The 24,748-nt window shown below is 39.7% G+C and overlaps 1 protein-coding gene and 1 long non-coding RNA gene across 2 annotated transcripts in view; one reads left to right on the plus strand and one right to left on the minus strand.

The window, feature by feature from the left end:
- On the plus strand, positions 1 to 5,263 carry LOC122863954 (tumor necrosis factor receptor superfamily member 6B-like). The gene is made up of 4 exons (XM_044170888.1): positions 1 to 2,038; positions 2,445 to 2,847; positions 3,821 to 4,003; positions 4,689 to 5,263. The coding sequence occupies exons 1-4, from the start codon at positions 2,036 to 2,038 to the stop codon at positions 5,009 to 5,011; spliced, it is 912 nt and encodes a 303-aa protein (XP_044026823.1). The 5' UTR covers positions 1 to 2,035; the 3' UTR covers positions 5,012 to 5,263.
- LOC122863956 overlaps positions 4,284 to 24,748 on the minus strand; it is a 27,008-nt gene continuing 6,543 nt past the window's right edge. The window contains exons 3-4 of the long non-coding RNA XR_006375116.1: positions 18,688 to 18,824; positions 4,284 to 4,784 (exon numbers count right to left, since the gene is read on the minus strand). This is a non-coding gene — a long non-coding RNA (uncharacterized LOC122863956). The remainder of the gene's footprint in view (positions 4,785 to 18,687; positions 18,825 to 24,748) is intronic.

Below are 24,748 nucleotides of genomic sequence, written 5' to 3' on the forward strand. Positions count from 1 at the left end.
TTTGACCCAACTTTATTTTTGTCCACAAGATGTCCTCAGTCAGTGTTGTATAAAACAGACCTCAGCATGCGGTCATTACTAATAATCAGTGACTCTGACACTGATGGAGGTGAACGCTTCTTCACAGCTGCTGGCTGCTTCGGGACAATTACAGACAGTGTCATGACTTTGTTAAAGTGCAGGTGTGTGTTATCACAGTGTGCAAAAACAAATACAAAAACTGACTCTTTATGAACATTGTGCTACAAAGAGGAAATATCTCAACACTTTAATGTGTCCTTAAAAAAAAGAAGGCCAAGGGTACAGTCCTGTGATGGGCTCCCAGACGTCCCTGCAGCACCCCCGCATCTCTAAAGCCCATAAGTGAAGAAATGCGCATCATAAAACATTGTATCTTTGGTTCAGTTTTGTCATGGCAACCTCAGATTAACTCTGTCCATTCCTCATGCCTGGCTGCCACTAACCTCATCATCATCATCATCATCATCATCATCTTCATTATTTATAGAGGACGTTTCAAAACCAAGTTACAAATTCAAATGATTAAATTATTATAGATGTTTATGATAAAACAGTATGTAAGATAAAAGAAATACAATAACATTTGCTTTTAATTTTCACAAATATGACTTTAAAAATATGACTTTTATCACAGAGGTAATGCAGCGATGATACAATATCAGTACAGGTGGATACTACTGAGGATCATTGCTGTGGCTTGGTGATAGAGCGGGTCGTCCACCAAAGATCGGCGGTTCGATTCCGGCGTCCGCCGCCCTCATGTCAAAGTGCTTCTTGCTTGTGTGTGTGATTGATTAGTTATTTTCTTTAAACTGATGAGCAGATAGCACCTGTGTTATGCCGCGTGAAGCGCTAGAAAGGCGAGATAGCCATCATTTAGAGTACTGTAAATCACATTATTCCCCCTTTTGTGGAAACCACCCAGGCTGGGTACTACTTCAGGTTTTACGAGAATTTCAGGGTTTAATGCTCAAAATTCGACAGAAATACAGGAAATGACCTAACTTTAAAAATCCAACTTGGCAGTGCCTCTTTTCCTTTCATTTCGCAGCAGAAAGGTGCTTTGAGAGGAGAAATGTATGACAGCAGTGTGATTTACCGCAACCACACACAAATACACAAACAAACACAAATATCTGCTGGACGATAATCCTGATACTGACGCGCTCCAGGAGTTGCACTCTTCTTCTCAGTGGATCGAAATAAACTCGACAAAGAAATATGAGATACAGTTAATATACGGGCAGCTAACGTTATCTCTATACAGGTCCATCATTGGTACAGTGACTGTACAGCGTTGTTGCACAGTACAAGTCAAATTCACTTTTGTTTTAGAAATATTACATTTAATATGTTTTACATTCACTCCACATCAACTTAAACCTTAAACAGATCCGTTGTATTTATTGATTGATTGATATTCATTCATGCTTCTATTACTGCTGTGATTCTGATTCTGTCTCTCCATCCCCATCATCAGAAGATGTTTTATTTCATTTTTTTTTTTTTATTATTCTACTATACAATTATTATTCTAATTAAAAATTCTACAAAAAATCTTGGGCAGGATCCTGACACGAAACTCCTGAGATCACACACACTAAAATGAATTTCCATCTCCTCTTTAGTCGGATGGATAAAGTTTAATTAGTGGACCAATTTTGGTCCATGTTCAAATAAATCCTTATTTGGGTGAAATGAGCGACACATATCCGTATAATAACATCACAAACAGTATTACTGCCAGAGGGCTGGAGATGGGGAATCCTGTCCTGGAACTCATGTTCCAGATTAGTTTAATTATGCATAGAGCGAAGAGAGGATGACGCTTTCTAAATTCCATTACCATGATGAAGCACGGCATTCCCACGAACTCTCTTAAATACGCGTTTTCACTGGGTGATGGCTATGATTTGAAGGGGCGTTAGAGTCTACTAATAAATAGAGCTGAGGAGGCCGTGAGAGCTCCATCCTCCTGACGGATTGCTGCAGCCTGCACCAGCAGACGGTTACTATGGTAGGTGGGGAGGGAGCGCAGCAGGAGGCGCGGGCACGGCTGCTCGCTGCAGACCGGTCTGTGATTCAGAGAGACAAGACCCGACCGCATCTCCGTTCACTGATAATTCATGTGTCTGCTAGCCTCTTTCTTTTCTATTATTACTTAGTGGATATTTTTAGAGACTTTCAACCAGAAAGTCAGAATTTGGGTTCATTTTCAAGAGTAGACTAACCTGTTGCACGCGTGACACCAGTCCGCTTGTTTTTGTATTCTCTGGTTGTGTTCCTTATAGTTTCCTGTATTTCTGCATCATGTTTCCTCGTTTCACTTCGCTGCATTTCCTTATATTTCTCAATATTCCCCGTGGCTCCTAATTTAACATCGTATTCCATCCTATCCCTTCCGGTCTCCTCCTTCCTTCCAGATGCTGTTGTCGCTCTTCCCGGTAGTGCTGCTGTCACTGCGCGCCACTCTGGTTGGTGGCGTCGCCGAGCCGCACCCGACCTTCACGGACAGGGACCCGAACACCGGCAGGACAGTGGTCTGCGACCGGTGTCCCCCCGGGACCTACCTGCGCGCACGCTGCACGGATACGCAAAAGAGCGAGTGCGCGCCGTGTCCTGCGGGCTCCTTCACGGAGCTGTGGAACTACATCGGCAAGTGCCTGCGCTGCGGGGTGTGCAGCCAGAACCAGGTGGTGAAGACGGCATGCAGCGCGGACAGCGACTGCCAGTGCGAGTGCAAACAGGGATATTACTACGAGAAGAAGTACGACATGTGCCTCCGCCACAGCGAGTGTCAGTCCGGACAAGGGGTGCTGACTAAAGGTAGGCTGCTGCTCCCGGGGTAAAGAGTCCAGATCGGGTGGGAGGGCTGGAGGTCTCCATCAGAACAGGTTCAGAACATTTACAACTTTTTAAATAGGGGAGATCCGGGATTAGATTACCGCAGTGTCAGGGAGCGTGTAGCATGGGCTTTTTTAAATATATTTTTTCCAATATTTGACACATAAACATTCCTGATGGCTCATAAACTGGAGAAACAGAATGGCACTGAAACCTCACAGGTGATGCTATAATAACCTCTTTAAGCTTCAAATGCCATTTAGACAAGTCCGAACAACACCTCTAGACACGTCTGAGACGTGTCATACTGCAGTATGTGTTCCCTGCATACTGTGGCAACTTTAATTGCTGCTTGCAATATTATTCCAAAAACTACTTTCTGACTCGCCTTTTAATGTAGCTGAAAATCTTGCTTTTAAATAAGTTTATTTACTGAGACTTCAAGTCTATTATGTTTTTAATTGTCTCAGTCCCTAATATACACCAAAATCTGCACGTGTCCTTTTAAGTTCACTATAATTAACCATCTGAATTTAATTCATATCAGCCTATAAACTCCACAGGCACATTTAGCTCCAACCGCTGAACTAATACTGTTGCCATAGCGACAGTGTCTGTGGGCAAGTCAGTTAATGTTACCTGACACACAAATCATGGCTGGAATAGTGCTGTGCTTTGGGTCATTTCTCTTTTCCAGATAGAAATATGCACTATGTTGCTGCTTTTCTGTTGTTAGTTTTGGTCAGTTTGATTAGAATGTACATTTCTCACATATGTTATTTCCAAAGTGCATTTCATTAGTTAGATGGAAAGCTCTGCAGGGTTTGGTTGCAAAGCATGATTAATATTGGACATGTTTTTTTCCACCAAAGTAAGAAGTGGTGTTTGTTATTAATCAGGACAACATATGCGGTTCTTGTCCTTTATGTAAAACAAACGCACATGTCTTCTCCAGGTACAGCCGATGAGGACACAGTGTGCCAGATGTGTCCCAAAGGCACCTACTCCGACACTGTCTCTGCTCACCAGAACTGCACGGAGCACAAACACTGCAACGCTTCAGGGCTGGAGCTGGTGCTGAAGGGCTCCACCTGGCACGACAGCGTGTGCGCAAGCTGCGAAGGGCTCAGATCAAGAGGTCAGATCACCAGTTTAGAAAGTTCATACAGAAAAGGGGGAAGGAGGGAGAAGCTGGGTGGTATCTGCAACATGACTTTAAGTTTGCAGACTGAAATCTGAAGTGTGGTTTTCAATACTTCTGATTTGCAAGTTCAAAAAGGTTTTTGTCATCCAATAGTGGATGTAATTTACACACTCATGCAGGAAGTCATGTTTAGTGGTACTTAGAAGGTCAAGGGAAAGATTATCTCCCATACAGATGTGAAAATTAACTAGCTTCAGCTGGAGTTGAAACGTGCTGAAGATCCATCACTGTTATGATTTATTCAAGTTACATTATCGTCTTGTGCTAATGCAGTTACAAACAAGGCCCATTTGCAAGGCTGTGTTGAAAGATCCTCTGACATCCAAGAATTGAACGTCAGCTGCCTGCAGATTGTACTCAAATAATTGTGAATAACTTTATTTCCACATGGGGACGGCCCTTTATTAAATCTGTAGTCAATTTTATTCATGTAGCCCAAGATCACAAATCACAAATTTGCCTCAAGGGGCTTCACAATCTGAACAGCACACACCCTCTGTCCTGAGACCCTCGATTCGTATGAGGAAGAACTCCCCCCCCAAAAAACCTTGTTACTGGTTTGCTCTCAGGCCAGTGCTTTTTCATGTTTCCTTATCAGTTGCTGATTGATTTCTTGCAGACGGAGCCGACTACCTCAAAGAAATCCTCCCAGCTTTCTTTGTTCACCAGAAAATGCCCATCACGCGGCTGCGTCGGGTCGTGCAAAGGCTCCCATCTGAAGGTGACAGAAAACAGAAAGAAACTTCAGGACTTAACCTCTCAGATCTTCACGTAAGGATCAACACTTGGGTCGCTTCTGCCACGGCAAAGCAGATTCGGCAGCTTCCAAAGATACTGCCAAGAGCAAACAGTGCTGGTGAGAGACTACAGAGGAAGCTGCAGAGAATCGACTCTCATCTGAATGAGCTGTGTTTTGGGGGGAACGAGGTGAATGTAGTTTAAATGCCAGAGTAGAAAAAAAGTTCCAAAATTGCTGCACTATTCGAAATGCACTGTTATTACAGGAATTAGTACTTTTTGCATTAGTTAAATGAGAATAAGAGTTAATTTACTTTCATCTAGCTAATCTATCTAATTATCATTTCCTCCTTTTTCAGTGCATTTCTGATTCTGATCTGATTGTGTCACCTAACATGAAATGGCCAGCTGTCCTGTGTAACCAAATTAAAAAAAAAAAAAAAAAAAAAAAAAAAAGTAATAAATGTTATAATAAACTATGCAACATGTTTTGGAGGACACTTCATTTCAGGTCAGGTGATTGACAGGAATAATGTAACGTAATATAATGCGAATCTAATAACGAGAAAAAAGAAAAGAAAAAAGTCTGTTCACTCTCAAAAGATTTGTAGTTTTTATTCTCCGGAGTACATTGCTCATATACAGTATGTACTGATTAATGTACCTTTATGAGACCATATGTGCACCTTTTGGTATCTAATTGTACTCTTAAAAAGGTACAAATTTGCCGCAAAGATACTACTGTATGTTGCACCTGGGTCTCCAAAAAATTCTGGTATTTTATTTCTGGGAGTGAAAACAGAGAGAGAACCTGCACCACTGACACCAGTATTATCCTTTCGAGAAAAAAAAAAAAGTGTTGGCCTACAGTATATCTACCTCTTCCTATATCTGCAGTTAAACACTGATGTGGCACCAGTCCTGCTAATGCCAGTGGTTTCATTTTGTGTAATGAATCAATATGTGAGCTGAGATCTTAATTTATTTTGCTATTTATATGAGCGAGGTAAGTTGTGTTGTAAGAGGGACAGGGTGGTGGAGCTCTTGTGTTTGCCATTCATTATTTTTATACATAAAGAATAGATGTATGCACGTGAAGCAACAGCATGTGTGGCTGCTTTGAATGACACTCAAATAAAAATGATCACAAATGCAATCAATGGTAATTGTTTTTATTTATTATTATTATTATATTTTATTTATTTATTTATTTTATATTTATTAATTATCATAAGAAACATTAAGCTGAAACAACTAGGACATAACAAGACAAGAAAGAAATACAGATACAAATCAGATCAAGTCAGGTTTGTTGGACATTATTTATTAGTCATGCTTAAGAAATAAAAAAAAGGCCCTATATTTTTTGAAAATGCACAACAGGAGTTTCTGTTCCAGAAACAATTCCTTTTGAAAGGTAGAAAACATTTTAGATAACCATCTATCTAAGAAAGCAGGGGATCGTTGGTCTTCTTGCTCAGTCACTGATTCAAAATTCAAGTTTATTATCATTTCAACCATAAAAAAAAACACAGCTGAGATGAAACAGAACAGAAGAGGGCACAAAAAACTAATACATCACAAGTGCACAGGTGCATCAAAAAACCTGACTGCAATAAAAGATAAACACTGTGATAGAGCAGGGCAGCCAAGAAAAGCAAGCAGTGGATCAGGACCGATGCGGTTTCTCTAGACTTTAGTTTAACTGTGAAGCGTGGAACAAATCCTAAATGAGCTAATGTGGGAATGGGAAGGCAAAGGCCATTCTCCTTCTCTAATACCTGCAAACTGTCAAGTCTTCCCTAAAAAAAGAGCAGCTTAGATTCATGTGTGATTACAGATTAGGGTGGGGTCTCGGTCTCTGGTTTTGTCGGTCCGGTCCGGTGTACGAGCTTAGACCGGTTTGATTTTATGCAAATCCATGGAACAAATCAGTGACTGGATGTCAAATCAGGGCTGGACGGGGACGAAAAAAATCGACCCCAGCGTTTTTGGCCCCTGACTGTGGGAGGGAGAATCCCTTTTACACATCTGTGCCTCTGAGGCCCACTGTTATATAATCTGTCCGTGACCCCAGGAAGAGGAGTTGTTGCCATGGTAACAGCTGGGGGGGGGGTCCAAATAAACAATCACCAAACGCTGCATGAAGTTTGTGAAGTGAAATCCTTTGGCAATGCTTTTCATAGCAAAACATGCTTTTGAGTGTTTATCTGCAGTTAAATCCTGCGGCTGTCTGTAGCCATGGTAACAGCATTATTTTCAATACATTGTTTATTTTATAAGATAAACAAAATTTATTTTGAATAGTTTGTTCCTAAGAAAAGAATACAAATGTGGGAGATTTGTTTTATTTCCCGAATCCTCTTTCACACTCTCATTCTGACCTTCATCCAAATTTGACCCTTTCTGTGCTCACTGCTGTAATCTTCCAGCTGAATTTTTGGCCCAGACCGGCCGAACACCACCCACCAGTACAACCTCCTTGCGGTCCTCTTAAATATGTACAATGCTAGGCTACAAAAACAATGCCAGCGTCTGCAGCAAACATATCTGTGATTGTTGCACATTTGACAAATTACACAAATTAAATTAAATTAATTACATATTAACCATCCTATTTCATTAGTAGGGTGTTATTTTTGTTGTACAACTACGATAGTTATTCTTGACATATCCCACTTTTTAACCATCAATATGACAGAACATTGCAATGTATTGCAGATCAAGAATCGTTAATATTTATTACTTGCAACAACTAAGAATGTAACTTAGGCAGTGACCAGCACAAGTGGTACTAAATGACAAGCCGTTCGGGAGCTGAAGGAGCCGGCTATTGGAAAGGAACAGAGCCATAAGATCTGCTTTCCTTCAAAGAGCCGTAATTCCCTCGGGGGGGGGGCGCGTCCCGATAAGAGATGCAACTTCAGCTCATTCAGCGTGCTGCTCTAAAGTACAAAGCCAAAGAAAAGTGAGCACATCTGACCCATGCTCAGGTTTCTGTTTCCAGGGTTGCACTGAATAGAAGTTAAATTACTGCTGTTCATCTATAAATCACTTTAACTTTAAAACCAGGAGAAAAACTTTTATGTTCTCCACTGCCTTTGACTCAATGTAAAGCACTCATCATTATCCTCCTGTACTTGTGTAATTTATCTTTTTGATTGCTTTTATAATGGTTTTATACTTTGTGTTTCAATGTTTTTGCAATCTTTCCTGTTACATTTTTTAATGCGTTATGTAAAGCACTTTGAATGACCTTTTTGTATGACATCCAATGTCATACAAATCAGCTATCGTCTATCATCTGATGACAATTTATCATCTGGGGGCAACGGCCAATGTTCCGCTGAAGCTAATGTCTAGGGTTCCCAAATTGATAAAAAGCTAAATCATGGTCGCACGATAGCGACGGGTTCCGAGATTGCATTTCGGCCAATGCTTTCCGCCTCTTGTGCTCTCCACACGGACTACTGAACCGCATGCAACCAAAGCCTGCTCAAACGTGATTGGTCAACGCTACTCGAACTACAAACGGACTACAAACAGAAACCAGAACGTTTACGATACCAAAATCTCGTCCCCTGCCTACAGATTCTGTATATATATGCAGATATCTGTTTGTAGAGATTATATAACGTGAGAAACTTGCCTTGCCTTCATGCCAAGCTTTTCTGGAATAAAATGGATATCTAATGCCTGGAATTAGGTGACTTTTTGGGATGTCAAGCAGAGTTTAAAAAAATTACACTTACATCTGTATATAATGCAAAAATGTTGTTGAGGAAGATGATATTATTTGTTCAGCTTAAACAAAGCATATTTGGCAGTTAATCAACGTGGTCATGGTGTATCTTTCAAATTGAGCTGTAAAATATTTCTGATATTTATATTAAACTGCCTGAGTCACTGTGATTGTGTAGTGCTTGTCTTGAGAGTGTGTAATTAGATAAGTAATGGTTTCCACCCACCCAAGCCCGTTATGTCTCTGAAAACCACAATGAAATGTCTGAGGTCAAGCAAACTCCCAACAATCTTTCCCATAAAAATGAATGAATGAATGAATGATTGATATTTGTACTGCGTAATACTAAAAAACTAATCATCATATCACATTTGAGTCAGTCTGTTTAGTCTGTCTCTGATATGACTGCAGTTCCTCCCTGAATGCAGCCACAGAAAAACAAGCGGGTGAACCTGCACTGACATTAAGTGACTCCCAGCTTAAATGTTTCTTCCTCTGGCATTTAACAGCTGCAGTCGGTCAACTTCCTCAAAGAGCTACTATTATGGAATAAGGTCATTTAAGGCCATATGGTGCAGAAAGAACTTTTATTACTGAGGCAGAGACAGCTTTAGAAATTCTTCTTAAGATTCTATCATGTCATTTTAACATCTTCTCAAATAAATGAGTTAAAACAAATTTCTAGCAATTAGAATCTTGAAACAATCAAAATGAGGAAGATCTGTACTAATCTTCCAGGAATGTGTGCTTGCTGCTTTATTTGGCTGGAGCGTCACCCCCCTCCCCTCGAATCTGTGTCAAAGCAGTGATGAAATTAATGAGGAGGCTGTAGTCTGGCCTTACATGCTCCTGTTAATGCGCCTCGCCATTAAGTGTAAAGAAGAATTTACGTCTTATCAACTCCTAAATTGAGCTGAATTTAAAGTCAAAATGTTTATCTTAAATCTCTAAAGTCTCATTGATTATCTTATATTGATTGTATTATACAATTATATCTATCGATCAAGCCAGATGAAACTAATCAGTTAGTTAAACTTCAAGCGTGCCTTAAGGACATAACCACCTGGATGACCTGCAACTCTCTGATGTTAAACCGACAAAACTGAAGTTATCGTACTTGTCCCCAAACACCTCCGAGACATGTTATCTAAAGACATAGTTACTCCAGATGACATCGCCCTGGCCTCCAGCAGCACCGTAGGGAACCTCTGAGTTATCTTGGATCAGGATTTATCCTTTAACTCCCACATGAAACACTCTTCGAGGACTGCCTTCTTTCACTACTCCATGCATTTGTTACTTCTAGGCTGGACTATTGCAATTCCTTATTATCAGGCTGCCATTTTAAAAAAAAATTGACGGGTCCAAAATGAATGTTTTGTTTATCTCTGTGTGAGATGTCTGACATTTGGCCACAGCGGGATGCGGGATCCCAGAATATTACCAGCGTGGCATGCCAAAGGTAAATTAAAGAGTGGACAAAATGTTACAGTAAAAGGGAGGGGACAAGTCACTTCCAGAGAAAACAGAAGCTGATTTTTCATTCAAGGCTGAATGTTCAGCATAAACATATCCAAGACCACAGTACAACGAGAAAGTAAACACAGGGTTATTTGGGCTGCTTAATACTTGTCTCGTAAATCTGACACTGTAAAATACATGCTGTCATCTTTTAATAGCAAAGTAAACACATTATAGGCCCTGTCACTTTAAAAAAATATCTTAAAGATTAAAGGTCAAAGGCTGAAGCCAATGTGAACTTATGGGAGAGATGTTGCTGTGATGTTTGTTGGTATGTTTTCTTATTTCATTCCACCATGGGGGTCTCAATGGCATTTTAAAGGATTTTCCACTTGATAAAAATGAAGGAAAATACTTGTCAGTATTTTAACTGTGTAGGTCAAAAACCAGGGTCCAGTATTTGATCTCTACTATCTATATCCCCGACATGGGCATAAATCCAAATACACTGAGTATAAAGCACAAGTTTAGTTTTGACTTATCCGTTTTCATTTCCTTATAAGAAACAATGTAAAAATAAATGGATTTATACGATTGACATGAAAATTAAGAATTGAAAAAGCTAACACTACACCTACCTACACTTTACCTGCTCAGGTGTTTACATGCCTAAAAACAGTAGCATGTATTCTCATTTATAGCGACCTGGGACGATTTGAAAGCACTGGTTACACGCAGATTGCAAATGGTTCCATACTCACGTTATAAAGGGTATTTTTTGGCTAAATAGAAGTTAACACTATATTGATGATATGTTTCCAGTGAATATGCATTGTTGAACTGATTAATGAAGGATTTTTATAGATGCATTGGCTAAACAGGTACACGTGTAAAGATGGATTCTTATAGTATAGCTACACAAAATGTGGTGCTTTTGTTTTCTCCTGGCATTTTTAGATGCGAAGCCTCTCTATGAGCTGCAGGTGACTCACTTATGTGATTCCGATGATGCTCGAAATCAAGAACGAGGCAGGAAGTGAAAGGCAGAATGGCTGAGATAGAGGAAAGCCCTTACTGTGCTAGTTATTGCTTACTCATTGTGTCATCCCAGTTAACATGTGTGAAATCTGGTCTCGCCCAAGTCATTCTTAAATATGACTAAAAACCTATTTTGAGGTCACAATGACCTTTGACCTTTGAGTCAAAAGTGTCACCTCTTCAGTATTCACTTATTTATCTGTTTCATCTCTGACCCAAATCCAACCACAGAGACTGGCGTTTTTAAGGTATTTTGAGGTTAACCCAGGGCTGAGTGGGATGAACAAGGCTGAGTGAAGTCAATTAGTCTTGTCAATATTCTGAAATCTTCAATAAAATGTACCTGAGTGTACAGGTCAGAAACGGCTGTCCGTCAGCCAAAAAAAACGCAGATTTTTGTAATACATAAACAGATAAATATGTATGTATGTAATAGTATCATCAGCAATGATGAACAACATAATGAAAATGTGGAGGATGAAAGCAGTTGTGGACCAACTCCCCTGATAGATGAGTTAGCTTAACCATGTTTGAGAAACTGAAGGAGCTGGAGGTTTTCTCTGTGAAACTCATGACTTACACCAGAAAAATTTTCAGAAATCACAATAGCTTGTATTTCCACAGAGAGCCTGAGAAGGACTCTGCTTGTTTGTACCAGGAAATGCTGGGAAATCCACCTACAACTTCTACATCACAGCTATCATAGCTATTGTGCATACAGTAGCTCTACACAAACCACATGTGGGTAGTAAACTGGGAATTATTACACCATGCACACTTCCTGTTTCTCCAGATTTGCTACTGAATTGTGAAAGCTGTCAAGCCAGGAATCTTCAAGTCGAGAGAGCGTCTTAAGTGGTGATTGTGGCTGGTTTCACAATGACTAAGGGATTCTTGCTGTTCAGGTGAGTCATGCATCTCTTCAATCCTTCCAGCAAATCCTCAAGGAAGGAAGGCTCAGACTTCAGGAAATGTCTCAAGACTTCAAGGTCAAGAATCATTGTGACTGCAACAGGGACTTCATCTGAGTATAAAGAAAATCTAGCCTAATATTAGTAACTAGGGTGGCAGTGTGATGTCGAAGTGATGTACAGCAACAAAAAATGAGTACAACATTAAAATGGAATAAAACGATTAAAAAGATTTCTAAAATAGGAACACACTTGAAAACAAGAAATCTGCCAGTGGAGTGACAAAAAAGTATAATAAAATGTCCATAAAATCTTCTTAAACAATTCCTGCAACATAACAACTATTCACTGTCTTAGCCTGGTTACACACCTCTGAATCGCTGCAGAGATTTAGTAAAGTCGGGTGTTGTTCTCATTGATGGCCGTTTCCCTGGTTGGAAAACCAAGGCAGTCAGATTTTTGTAGGTGAGATTATGAATGGGGACATCATCTTCCTGTAAAGCTAGAAAAATAGCACTAGCAAACGTTAAGGTAACTGCTCCGACAGCTTCTGTGTCTACTGTTAATGATACGTCACTCTCTACTGATTGTTTAGGACAAAATAACCCTTCCCAAACTGTAACCACCAAACATGAACACAATGTCAGACTGACTAAAGAAGTGAAACCAAAACGGCAAATTAGTCTAATTATCAGGTTAATGGTACCCAAGGCAAAATACAAACAACACACAAAAAAAGAATGAAATTGTCCATAAAACAGAATTCCTGCAACAAAATCCACATCTCCTGTATGCTAACCATGATCCAAACTGTCATATTTTATAGCTACTTAGCTAGCTGGTTAAGCTAGCTAGATAGCTATGTCTAGTTGTCTGTTTTTGTGTAAAAAAAAAAAAAGAAAACGCATTAAAAACTACATGTCATGTATGACAAAGGACTTTACTAGATGGGATATAGATATAAAAATAATAAAGATAACATGGTTTAAAATGATCTGTCTAAAAAAGAGCAAATACTTAAAATAAATCCCCTGTAACACTGGCGACCTGTCCAAGCTGTATCCTGTCTCATGCTGGGACAAACAAGATGGAATAAAAACATAGAAAACGTTCAAACTAAAAACAAAGATTAAAAACACGAGAAACGAATTTATAGAAGCTACAATTAAAAACTGCATCAAAGTAATTAAAATTACATAACAGTACCATGTCAGAACTAAATACAGTGTTAATAATTCATTTAAAGCTATATTAAACTGCAACATGTGTATGACGTGTTTTGTTTCTGTGTTTGTTGAGTGGCTGGGTCATGTCATGTCATGTCTGTCATGCCTTTGAATGGTTGATGTTGCAGGATTTCAAACTGATTCATTGTTTTCATAGATTAACTGTTTTATATTTTTTTGGTGATTCTGAAAGGCAAAATGGTATTAGACATCTAGATATCCCATTGTCCAGTCAGTCCAAGGAAATAAAAATACAAATTATCAGTTATATTTGTCAGTAAGCTTCATTTTACCTTTAATTAGAGTGGGAAGGTTGACTAAGCAAACGTTTAGTCAACGTTTTCCAGTAACACCCTGTAATACATTCAAACGGATCCAACTAATACAACTAGAGGTTAAGGCTGGAAACTCCACTTGAGTAATGTGGGTAGTTACGTGCGTCAGTATCATAATCCCAAATATTTCCAAACCAGGAGTAGACAGTTTCAAGTAATATAGCCTGCTAAACCCTGACTTTCCTCTGTAAGTTTCTCTTAAGCAGGTTTAAAGTAAAAATAACAACAAAAAACACATTTTCACAATGTTTGACGATACAGATACGGTATAAATTTCATACAGTATCTGCTCATTTCACCACTTTATTGAAGTTGCGTTATTGGAAAGGTGCTTGACTGTTACAGTACTGTTACTGTAGCCCGAAATCATCTGAAAGCACAGAAAATCAGGTGGGCCTACCTCCAAGAGCCTTACATACAGTGTTTTTACTAATTATATTATTACATTTATTATTATTACAGTATTTATAATTATATTTAATTATATTAAAATAACACCTGATTGAGGTGTCTTATAATACTGTACTCAAGTATTGCTAAGATCTGGGAACACAGCGTCATCATTTCAAATGTCCAACAGAGCAAAAAACAAACAGCAAGACAATCGTAGAGGTTGGAAACAAATCCCCAGATTAGAGATTTATTTGGAAGAGAAAAATAGAGAGGAACAAAACTTCCTGTACACAGTTTACAGACCAACTTCCTGCTTCAGCTTGGACCTATCATACTTGCATTGCGCATGCTCACTTTTCCCGTGCAATGAGGAGTTATCAGCAACGGGTGTGCTCGTTAACAGCTTGTACCGCTTGTGTGTTTTGCAGTTTATATTTTTTACCGGTTTTACCACATTCTGTAATGTCAGCAATTACTTTGAGTACAATGTTATCATACTCAAAGGTGTAACGTTCACAGGGGATGGAGGGATTTCTTACTGAACTCATTTATTCCAGAAAGGTTTAGTGAAGGGAAATTCTGGGTTTCTCTTTCCAGAAAGAGAAGTAACTTTAACTCTGGGTCAGTTCCCATGGTGACTCTGTGACCCTAGCCTGCTCGCTGGCAGGTTTTCTTCAACAAACCCTGAGTTTCTCTGCACCTCCTCCCTCTCACAGAGCCAGACACACTGTTTCATTTCCTCATTCGTTCAGTCCATATCAAAGCGCGTAACGAAGCACATTAATTAGCAGAGGTTGACTGTTAGAATCTAAATCCTGGTTGGATTTTAGTTTGTTACTCAGGACTGTCTGAAGTTACCAATTTTATGCGCTGCCAGTCATTTATTTGAACAGCGGTTTTGGCCCTCACATTTAAATGTTGAACAGCATCAAGTCACTCAGAATAAAACCTCTGCATGTCCTTCTGTTTTCATAACGCTGTGACTCTGAGCACACAAGACAGTCAGTTTGTTAGAGCAGCTCCACTGCACAGTTACTGCACATAATGTGTAATGTCAGTTTAAATTGTAAAAATCAGTAGGAAGCTTTAGACACGTAGGATCAATGAATCTCTCTCACTCATGATGTGACTGGTTGCAGTGATGGAACATATTTCCTTTAATGGAGATTATATGTTAATATTTCTGAGTGAGTAGGATCATGCTACAGCGGTTTGAAAGTGAGTTGTTTTTTTATTTATTTATTTATTTATTTTTTTTTAATAGGCTAACAGCATTTCAGTGACTGTTTTAAATATACTACATTTGTTGAAGTAGCTGAAATAAAGCCACTGAATGATGAGATCCAAAATAAATATCTAAAATTAAAAGGCGTCAAGGTTAAGGGAGATTTTACTGCCTTAACCTTGACGCCTTTTCAAGTGCAAACCACCAAAAACAGTATTACTGGATCAGATTGTGATCTTACAATCATGTCTCTGTCTTTGATCTGTAGCATATATTTTTTAAACCTTCAACTATATTATTCATCTTCAGTTGCTGGCCCCTGTGTTTTGTCCCCGCAGGATTAAAGCTGAACCAATGTATTTCAAATGTAAAGTAGGCTACAGCCTAATACAGTCAGATTCCACCACTTCTGGTAAATGATGAAGAAAACTTTAGTGTGTTAACTTATTGACACTTTTCCCCACTCTGACTCGAGCTCCTTTTTTTAAAGTTAAATGTGCACGGTCCGCATGTACATGCATTAATTTAATATCCACTGGATTAAAATGGAGGCACTGCCTTTTAATCGTCATGGTGAATCGTAGTATCGGAGCTCTACTGATGATGGCTTTCTATAGTCCTCATGCATGCGCTTAACTCAGAGTGAACATACTAAGAGTTGATTGAACCAAAAACTCTGTTTCCCATCTCAGGGTTCAGGGTTAGGCTCAGAGTTTGTTGAACCTGCTTTCTGGAACAGTGGAACACCCCTGAGCACCACCTAGCTGCTGTGATTTCCATTACTAGTCCAGGAAACAGAGCCAGGTCACGAGGCTATCACAAGACCTTCAGAAAGAAAATCACATTATATACAGTCATACCTATAGGCAAGATTCTCCCATTCCAGTGGTAGCTGATTTTTTTTTTCCCCTGACAAAATGTCACATGAATATGAAGTTGTTTAGCAGCTGATTTGGGAAACCCAGATTTTGTACATAAACACAGATAGTGAAAACGTTCTGCCTGTCATGTTTGATTTGCTGACTCCTCGCCCCCATATTTGACCAGCGCCCGAGAAAACTACTCAACTACTCTCTACAAGGTGAGAGCTAAAAATGTAAAACGACAATTATGAACAAGACGGTATTTCAGTCAGAGACACTTACTTCTAGGAGTTGAGCCTTTGGTTGTGGGAAAATGGTTAAGCTGTTAGATTGGGCAGGAAAGGCTCTTCTCTTTGAGGGAGTGCTCAAAGAATCCAAGCATGACGGAGTTAATACACCAGACAACACGCTGAACTGACTGGTCAGTAAACACTGGAGTTCTGGCGGTAGATGACCCCACAAATACCCCGAGAACGCCAATTGTCACATGCTCTTGTACCAAAACCAACATGGATGGCAGCTGGCAGCTTGCACTGTTTTTATGCAGTGACATTTGTGCTGAAAAGGGGGGAATAAAAGCGCATAGTTTGGGTGAGATCCTGGATGGAGAGGCGTGTAAGACTGCACAGAGGGAACTGGGGATGAGTGAACTTTGTAAGACGAAGCTAAGTTCAGGTAAAGCTGTTTATTTACCGGTACATCTCCCTCGGGCGGCACACAAGTGACGTCAAACCATATTAATAATCAGCTCAACAGTCATGATGTGTGTCCCTGCCTTTAGTTAAGTCAACAAGACTTAGACAAAAACTTTGCACATTAAGAGGAGTTTGGGGTGTTGGAGGGAGAAACCTGCATTGACATGAGGGTATCAGAAGAGCAGTCACTGAGAAGTGTCAGAAAGGTTATAAAAGCTGCTCTTTACACCCAAGACAGACAGAAAGACAACCACAACAACTTTGTTGGTGAAGGTGTGTGTATTCATTTCCAAACAGGGCAGCAAATGCCAAAAATAGGCATGCAAATATATTTAGATTATAGATTTGTTTAATCAATAATGGAGTTAATGGTAAGAACCCAGACCATAATCACACAACCCAGGAGGCTGAATGGCCCACTGTGTTATTTCAAACAAGCTTAGATTCAGATGAAGGTTACTATTTATTATCAGCATGCAAATACACTCCCTGAAGCAGAAAATGAGATGTACTATAAATCCAGATATTCAAAAACAAACAAATTTCCTGGACATGGAACAGTTGAAGCAGCTCTTTCCTCCTTCTCTAAGTTAGGGAAAGAGTCTCCTCTTTGTTGAGGACTTAGATGGTTAAAATAAACCAAAGCTCGTGTGCGGCCCTACCGGGCACAGGCCCAGGGGCCTGAGGAATCAGGGGGCCCCTGAGCTTCACCTGCAAAATCTCACTGAAAGACACACAAAACAACCACAAAGAAACAAAACAACCACAAAGAAAAGCAAAATGACCAACTGGGTCTGGGTGATTTGCTCCAATGTTGGAGGTGTGCACGGGACTCTGTGCTCAGGGGCCCGTTGTCTCATAATCTGCCCATGCCAGCACTGACAGTAGGTAGGAGACAGGACACAAACCATGGTCTCCAGCGCCAGTGGTGCACACTTTTTTGGGCCAACTGTCCACCTGGACCTCTTCTATAAGACCTCTTGCCCAGATTCCGTTTACCTGTAGCTCTGTTCCATGTTTTTTGATGGCTGTGATCGCAGTGAGTGAAATGATCGCAACACAATCAATGTCATTTGTCAAAACTAGGGCCTTTGTGAAATACGATAGATACTTTCAGTTTGTGTGAAAACTGCCTTCGGCTGAAGCTCAATGAAAATATATCCTGAAAAATGCAATCTATCTGAGTTAACTACTTAGCATCTTCAAAGTTCAACAGGTCATACTAGTTTATAGAGTTCTAGGTAAACCAGTTTGTTTTGCTAACATTCCGACATCATGATCAAAATGAAAATGGAAATCATAGTCATTGATGATTAATTATTTTTTGATAAGCGATCCTCTTCGCCTGGGGAAAGCACAACGGCATTGGTAAGTAGCTGAATAGTGCTTTCATTTTGAAATTCCTTCCCTGGTAGTTTCACACCTTAAGTCACATAACTCTGCCATGACAGACGTGTGACCTGAATGACTAAAGTAAACGTTTACAAAATACCTGGGACTCCCCGCCAGTCAGCAGCACTAATCAAGGCATTAGAGTAGCTGCACAGCATTTCACAACAACAAGAAAATAAGAAAGAAACAGCAAGTTAAATTGCCTTTGCCTCTAAATTGACTTTCTGAGGTCTCTTATGTGTAGTTTGGTTTACTTGGTTCGGACCAAAGAAAGAAGTTAGTTCTAGTACGTCTCACGCTCATTCACGAACATGAAGTCATCTGGACTGACAGGTAGCTCATTCATTGGCCAGTTTATTGGCAAGCTTCATTCTGCATCATTAGCGCTACAAGAACCCACGGGGTGGGGGGGCGGGGGGGCTCATTCTAGGGACTGAAAGCCAGTTACGCTACACGTTACGTGTTTATCTTCTCTGGTGTTTATATAGAAATAGGTGAACATTTCCAGTCGAGAGTCGAAAATACAAACAGGCCAAAAAGCAATTATACTGTATTTCTATGGGGGGAAAGTTGCTGTACAATCGCTACATTTCACTCACTTTTTAATGAGAAACTGCCTTATTGTCCACTGTAAGGTTGGCGGTTGGATCACCTGCTCCTCCTGTCCACATGTCCAGGGGCCCCTGAGCAGGTCACAGAATCCCATGTTGCTCCGTGACATCAGGACTACGGTTCTCTATGAGGATCAGGAAGGAGATAGTTTACAGCATTAGGATGATTTAATTGTAGTTTAGCTTTTCAATCCATGCTAAAATCACATTTCTGTTGTCACATAGTACGTGGTTGGTCCACCATGTATCTTCACCACAAAGAAACCGCTCCAGGTTTGCTTGGAATGTATGCTGAGACCCTTATTTGGTTCGGTTCTTTAGTCTGAACCAGAAGAGCAATTTTCAGACCAGGATAAGTGAACCAAACCAAAATGGTGAGCACACCAGAGTTAGTTTGAACCGCACCAAACAAGTAAAGGTGTGAAAGCACCTTGAGAAATGTTTTTAGAACAAAAATACTGAAGAAGGCAATGGGCCGAAATGCCGATTTCTAGAACTAGAAAGAAAAAGATTGCATCAGAGTTATGAGCGTGCGGCTTTACCTGCATTTCTTTGATGTCTACTTGTGATCGAGCTCCTCACAAGAATAGTTGGGCATTTTTCTTCAGAATCAGAAATCAGAATCAGAAATACTTTATTGATCCCCGAGGGGAGTTAGTTAGTTTTCATTAGAACTAAAACTATCTGCAGTTGTCTGCTACAAACTAAATATATGTTCAGTAATGTCCTCCCAATTCCAGACTTGCTCATGCTGCTGTTTCTTTCTAGAAAAATCCACTATATTACAATAATAATACATCCCTGTCGTGCTTGATTTTAGAGTCCACCGTCGTGCTCTCACAGAATGAAGAACATGCAAATATGAAATAAACACAGGGAGTGCATTTAGATACACATTACTAATCTGATATTGTTCTGTTGAAAAGCCTGTCCTTGTCAGCACTGCATCCTGTCTGCAGCAGCTGAGAGGGCCTTATCTCCATGAATAAAAACCCAAATAGCTCCCTAGTGTAAAGTCAAATAGAAAGTGGACTTTCCACTGAAGCTGAATGGTCGGTTTCCTTTACTAGAAAGAGACAGTGAGACTGGCACAAGCTTTTTACTCCAATACATTATAAGCGTTAGAAAAAAATGAATATAACTGTTGAATATAAACAATAGATATTTACATTTATGGGGTTTAAAATTGTGCTGTTTTGTTTGTGCAAATCCTTCTAGCCAATTTCCCTTTCACCAATTTTGTAATAAAAGTGATGTGTAGCATTTACAGCCTGAGCAAATTTGCAATGTTTGTCCCTTCTTAAACTGTCCAAGGATATTATCTCTAAACAAGTATTATAGGCTACAGCCTGACAGACATTTTTTGTGTCATAGTCCAGCTAGGTATCTGTATAATTTTACATTGCTTCAGTTTTTTTGTTTTTTTTTATTATTTAAGTGCCCGTGCCAGCAGAAAACATGCTAAATAGGGATGCATTTGCCTACATATCTTTAATGGTTAGCAGTGCTGCTTTATACACACTGTCTATATCAAACATTAACCCTGGAGTCCCTGACGTGTAGGAGTTAATGTGTGCCTCTTACGTGAAATGTATTCAGTCACTTCTCTGGCTCATGTGTCTGGCAGGATTAACTAACCTGTGACTAAAAAGTGGAGAGTGTTTTTTGTGCTGCCGTCATAGTCACTGGAAAAAATATAATGAATGAAATGAAAAGAATTCAGTCAGTTCAGGCACAGGGCATAACAGACAGAGTAGGTCACCATGAGCACATTGTTATTAAATGGGTTACAAAGAGTGAGTCAGCCACTCATCACAGTGAATATTGTTATTGGATGACTCTGCAAAACTGCAGATTAGGTGTGGCAATGTTTTTTTTTTAATAATTACTCTACAAGGCAACTACAGAATAGTGCGCCTCCACTGTCTGTCTGTGTGTGTGTATGTGTGTGTGTATCTGTGTATGTATGTCTGTTCTAAATACTAAGCTCCCATTTGTTGCTAGCTCTGTTAGGCCTACCTGAGCCATGTAACTATGTTTGCTTATGCAGCCCCAAACAACACCAAGTTCTACTCTGAGCAGAATCCAGATGATTTGCAGCTGTAGCTAGCTAGCCAGCTATAAGCACACCATTTAAACAAGACAAATGTTTATTACTTAAGCATGTTCCTCCTCTTTTGGTGGAGGCCACAAAAGACTACAAAAGCAAAAAAGATCATGATGCAGATGGGTGCATTCTGAGGTTTTAACCTTATTAACAGTGCTTATATTGACCTGAAATTGTTCGCAACAGCAAGATATTAAACTTACTACTGAAATGAAATGAGTCGGGAACAGCTCCCTAATGTCACAGTGTTATAAACAATGATGCATTGATTACTGATGTATATCATGATGTGCATTTGAACAGTGATGTGATCGCTTAGCTTAGAAAATAAATGAACTGCATAGTCAGTGACTACAAATGTTTGAAGTGCACTGAACGAAACGATTCGAATCAGCAAAGTTATTCCTAATTCCCATTTGTAGTTTACAATTCTAACAACATTCGCTATAGAGAGCCGTAATCCTGACTTCATGTCCAGCTGGGCTCAGTTCCACTGGCTTCTGTAACTCAATGCAATCTCTCATTAAGCATTTCTTTGATCTGTCTTTTGGGACTTAAGTGGTTTACTGTCCACATTCTAGGACAAATTGGCATCCACAGAACTTGCTGTTAGAAATTGAAACCTTTGTGAAATTAACAAAATGAAACAACAATTCATTTCTTTGCTCCTGTCACGGACACGCCAGGCTCCACAACCCCACATACACAACGCACCCCCTCACCAGAATACTAATCAGAAACCCCTGTCACTACTCACACACCTGAGATTCATCTGCACTTCATTATATATAACCCCCTCAGTCAGTGTCTCTGTACCCTGCCAACACTACGTCTCAGACTCCTACCTCGCATCTACAAGTGTCTTCCCGTCTCCTGCGCTCCCGATTCCTGTCCAGTGTGTCTCCTGTCTCCTGTGTGTGTGCACCTACTACCTCGGATCTCCACCTTGGCTAGCCAAAGGACGGTATCAGTTCCATCTATTCACTGTCTGTTTACCTCGCGTGAAATAAAACTACCTGTGTCTCATCTTGGTGTCTCTGGCCTACTCTGTCCGTAACAGCTCCCACGAAAACTTACGTCATCGCAACTTGGTTTATCTATAATACTCACCACCACTGTCTACACCATTCAGTCCTATCTGTCCCACTGTTATTACAGAGATGTATGAACTAGCTTCTGCCTGACATTTAACCCGCGATGGCCTAGGGTTTATGGGAAATTCCATATGAGCACAGCAAACCTGACTAGCGTGGTTAAGCTAATAGACAACAACTGACACACCGTCAAAGCTTTCCAGGTCAAACTGGCACTTTAGGATTTATATTCCACAGGTGCTTGATCTAATTGGATTAGGTGAATCACGTGCTTCACAGGGAGTACTGAACTTAAGAAAATTGTGCACTGAACCAAACTTCCTGTATCTAATGGTTTGGGACAAATACACTCAACGTTACACCCCTACTGGGAATCCTGTAGGTAGTCCCTGATACCAAAAACATGGTGAGATAAGTCTAAGTTTGGAAGTTGCAGACGGACTGAAGTTTTAAACTGGGACACCGCTAAATGTACATATGCAGTCAGGAGGATTTAATCACATTTTCCTAGATAGAAGCTACCGGCTACATCTGTTCCAAGGACTGATTGTTCAAGACTAACAAAGAACAGACCTGTGACTGTCTCATGCAGAGCCTACTTTATCTTGTTTTTTCTTTGGTTTGTTTTTTTAGGACAGGAGTCAGACTGGAGGAGGTGATTAAATCCAGAACACAGAATATAGATGGGTTTTATTTTTTAAATATCTGCATAAAAGTTTCTCTAACAAAGTTTGTACATTTAAATAATAAGAACATCCCATTCACAACAATGCAGACTTTTAACATTGTGTCAGTGCTGCTAATCTTAGTTTAAGCCATGGGCTGTTGTCAAGCAAGAGTGAACATATTAAAAGTACTGCAATTATATGTTGATGAGGCTTTGGCAGCAGTCTATATCATACATAGTTGACATAGAAAAAAAGCTCCCAAAGTTGCCCAGAAAGGAAAAAAAAAAACTTCATAAAGATTATTTGCCTGCAAAAGTGAAAATACTATATGAAAAGAAAAAAATCACAATACTACAAGCTAGCAGCAAATGGTGGTGTTGATAAACTTTTATGATTTTACTGACAAGCTAAATTTGGTGATTCTGTGCTTTCTTCAGAAATGCCGGCATCCATAAATCTAAACGGAATAGTTTGACATTTTGGGAAATATTTAAGAGTTAGACAAGAAGATTGGTACCACTCTCATGACTCTCATGTCTGTCTAAAAAGTATGGCACTAAAGCCAGAAGGTGATTATCTTATCTTAGCATAAAGACTACGGGTGCTGTGCTGCGAGTACAGTACCTCCACAACTTATTTTTTCACGTCTGTTTTTGAGCAGATTAAACAAAGAGATGCAACATGATCATTAATGACCTTTAGAGGTGGTAGGCGAATGTTTGAACTTTAGCAAGCTGAACTTTAGGCCAGCCGTTTCCCCCCTGATTTCAGTATTCATACTAAACTAGACTAATAGCATCCTGGCTCTAGCTCTGTCATCTTCACGTCATCAAAAAAGGTGTATCGTACAGATCATACAGGTTTTAAACAAATCACTAGGTTGGCCAAACTTACTTGGAAGAAACAACAAAGGCAAACAGTAAAATTGCAACCTAAACTGTCCATTGTAAACATCACACCTCACAGCCGTAGTTGTGAGGTGTACAAAAATAAAACCCACATTTTTATACACCTCCTAAGTCCAATATGTCCAAAAATCCAATCCATTACTTATAAATGTTTAACTTTCTAAATTAGGCCCTTACCCAACATTACTGAACAGGTTAGAAGGATTTCTTGTATCATGTACAGTAGGAATATTGACAGGTAGATCAGGATCAGCAGGCTCTCAGGTGCAGAACATGGGAACGGTAGAGGACATAAGATCATAGCACTTCATGAGCCTGTGTGCTTCTACACAAACAAAGATGCTTTCAGGTTATTTAGCACTATATTTGGAATATGCCTAGAGCTGATTTGGAAGAATTTTGCATAAATTAATTATTCCAGGAAGGAGGTTTTACCTAAAGTGAACCTGAATCAACAGGAACTGTTTAATCAGGTTCTGCACACCTGCACATTTTCCCAGCTTCTGTCTCCAGCTCTGCAGCATCTGATAAACATCTGGGCTTTTCCCACTGTTCCTCCTGACCATGTTTGTTTTGTTTCATACAAAATATATTTAATTTTCCTTCAGGGTTTGGCTTTTGCGCTGCTTGAGTCACAGAAATGAGGCTTATACTACAACTGCCGTTACATCGCTCACCAAGAGAGACAAAGCTTGATTTTAGATACGTGAAGTGAAAATGTAATGCTGTTAACATTTATTCTCGTCGAGCAGTATAGCTGCTTAGCTACCTTATCAGGGTTTTGAAAACTCTCCACTATATTCAGTGTTTTTCCAGCAACTATGAGCCAGTTTAGTGAATCGTTTCACTGAAATGCATCCAAGAAAAGCCAGGCCTGCAGTGACTTAATCACTTTATCTGATCACCATAGCAGCGTCTGTCCAACATCCTCCTGACTTGCTGTGGAGTCACTCAGAGATACAGAGGATGATAATGCCGTTTGAGAGTTTACATGCTTCAATTTATTTTATCTTCATCACCCAAATTAAATCCAAGATAATGTCCCAGATAAAACAACTATGTTTCATTCTTTTTACGTTAGTCAGCATGTCAAACATGCTGTAAAACCACGTCAATAAGATATGAAGATTACTGAGAAAAGAACATGTCAGCCTAACTCCTGATTGTCTGCACAACACTTCCCTATTACATTTTTCATTGGTACACTGCAAAGAAATCTGTCTCAATCTACTAATCTATATTTCGCTTTATTCATCTTTATTATGTACATGA

The sequence above is a fragment of the Siniperca chuatsi genome, linkage group LG17 (genome assembly GCF_020085105.1).
Source record: "Siniperca chuatsi isolate FFG_IHB_CAS linkage group LG17, ASM2008510v1, whole genome shotgun sequence".
Lineage (NCBI taxonomy): Eukaryota > Metazoa > Chordata > Actinopteri > Centrarchiformes > Sinipercidae > Siniperca > Siniperca chuatsi.

Excerpts from the sequence above, each read along its gene's own strand:
- LOC122863954 (XM_044170888.1), top strand. Across the intron at positions 2,848-3,820 it reads ACAAGGGGTGCTGACTAAAG|GTACAGCCGATGAGGACACA; the intron begins GTAGGCTGCTGC and ends TGTCTTCTCCAG. Across the intron at positions 4,004-4,688 it reads CGAAGGGCTCAGATCAAGAG|ACGGAGCCGACTACCTCAAA; the intron begins GTCAGATCACCA and ends GATTTCTTGCAG.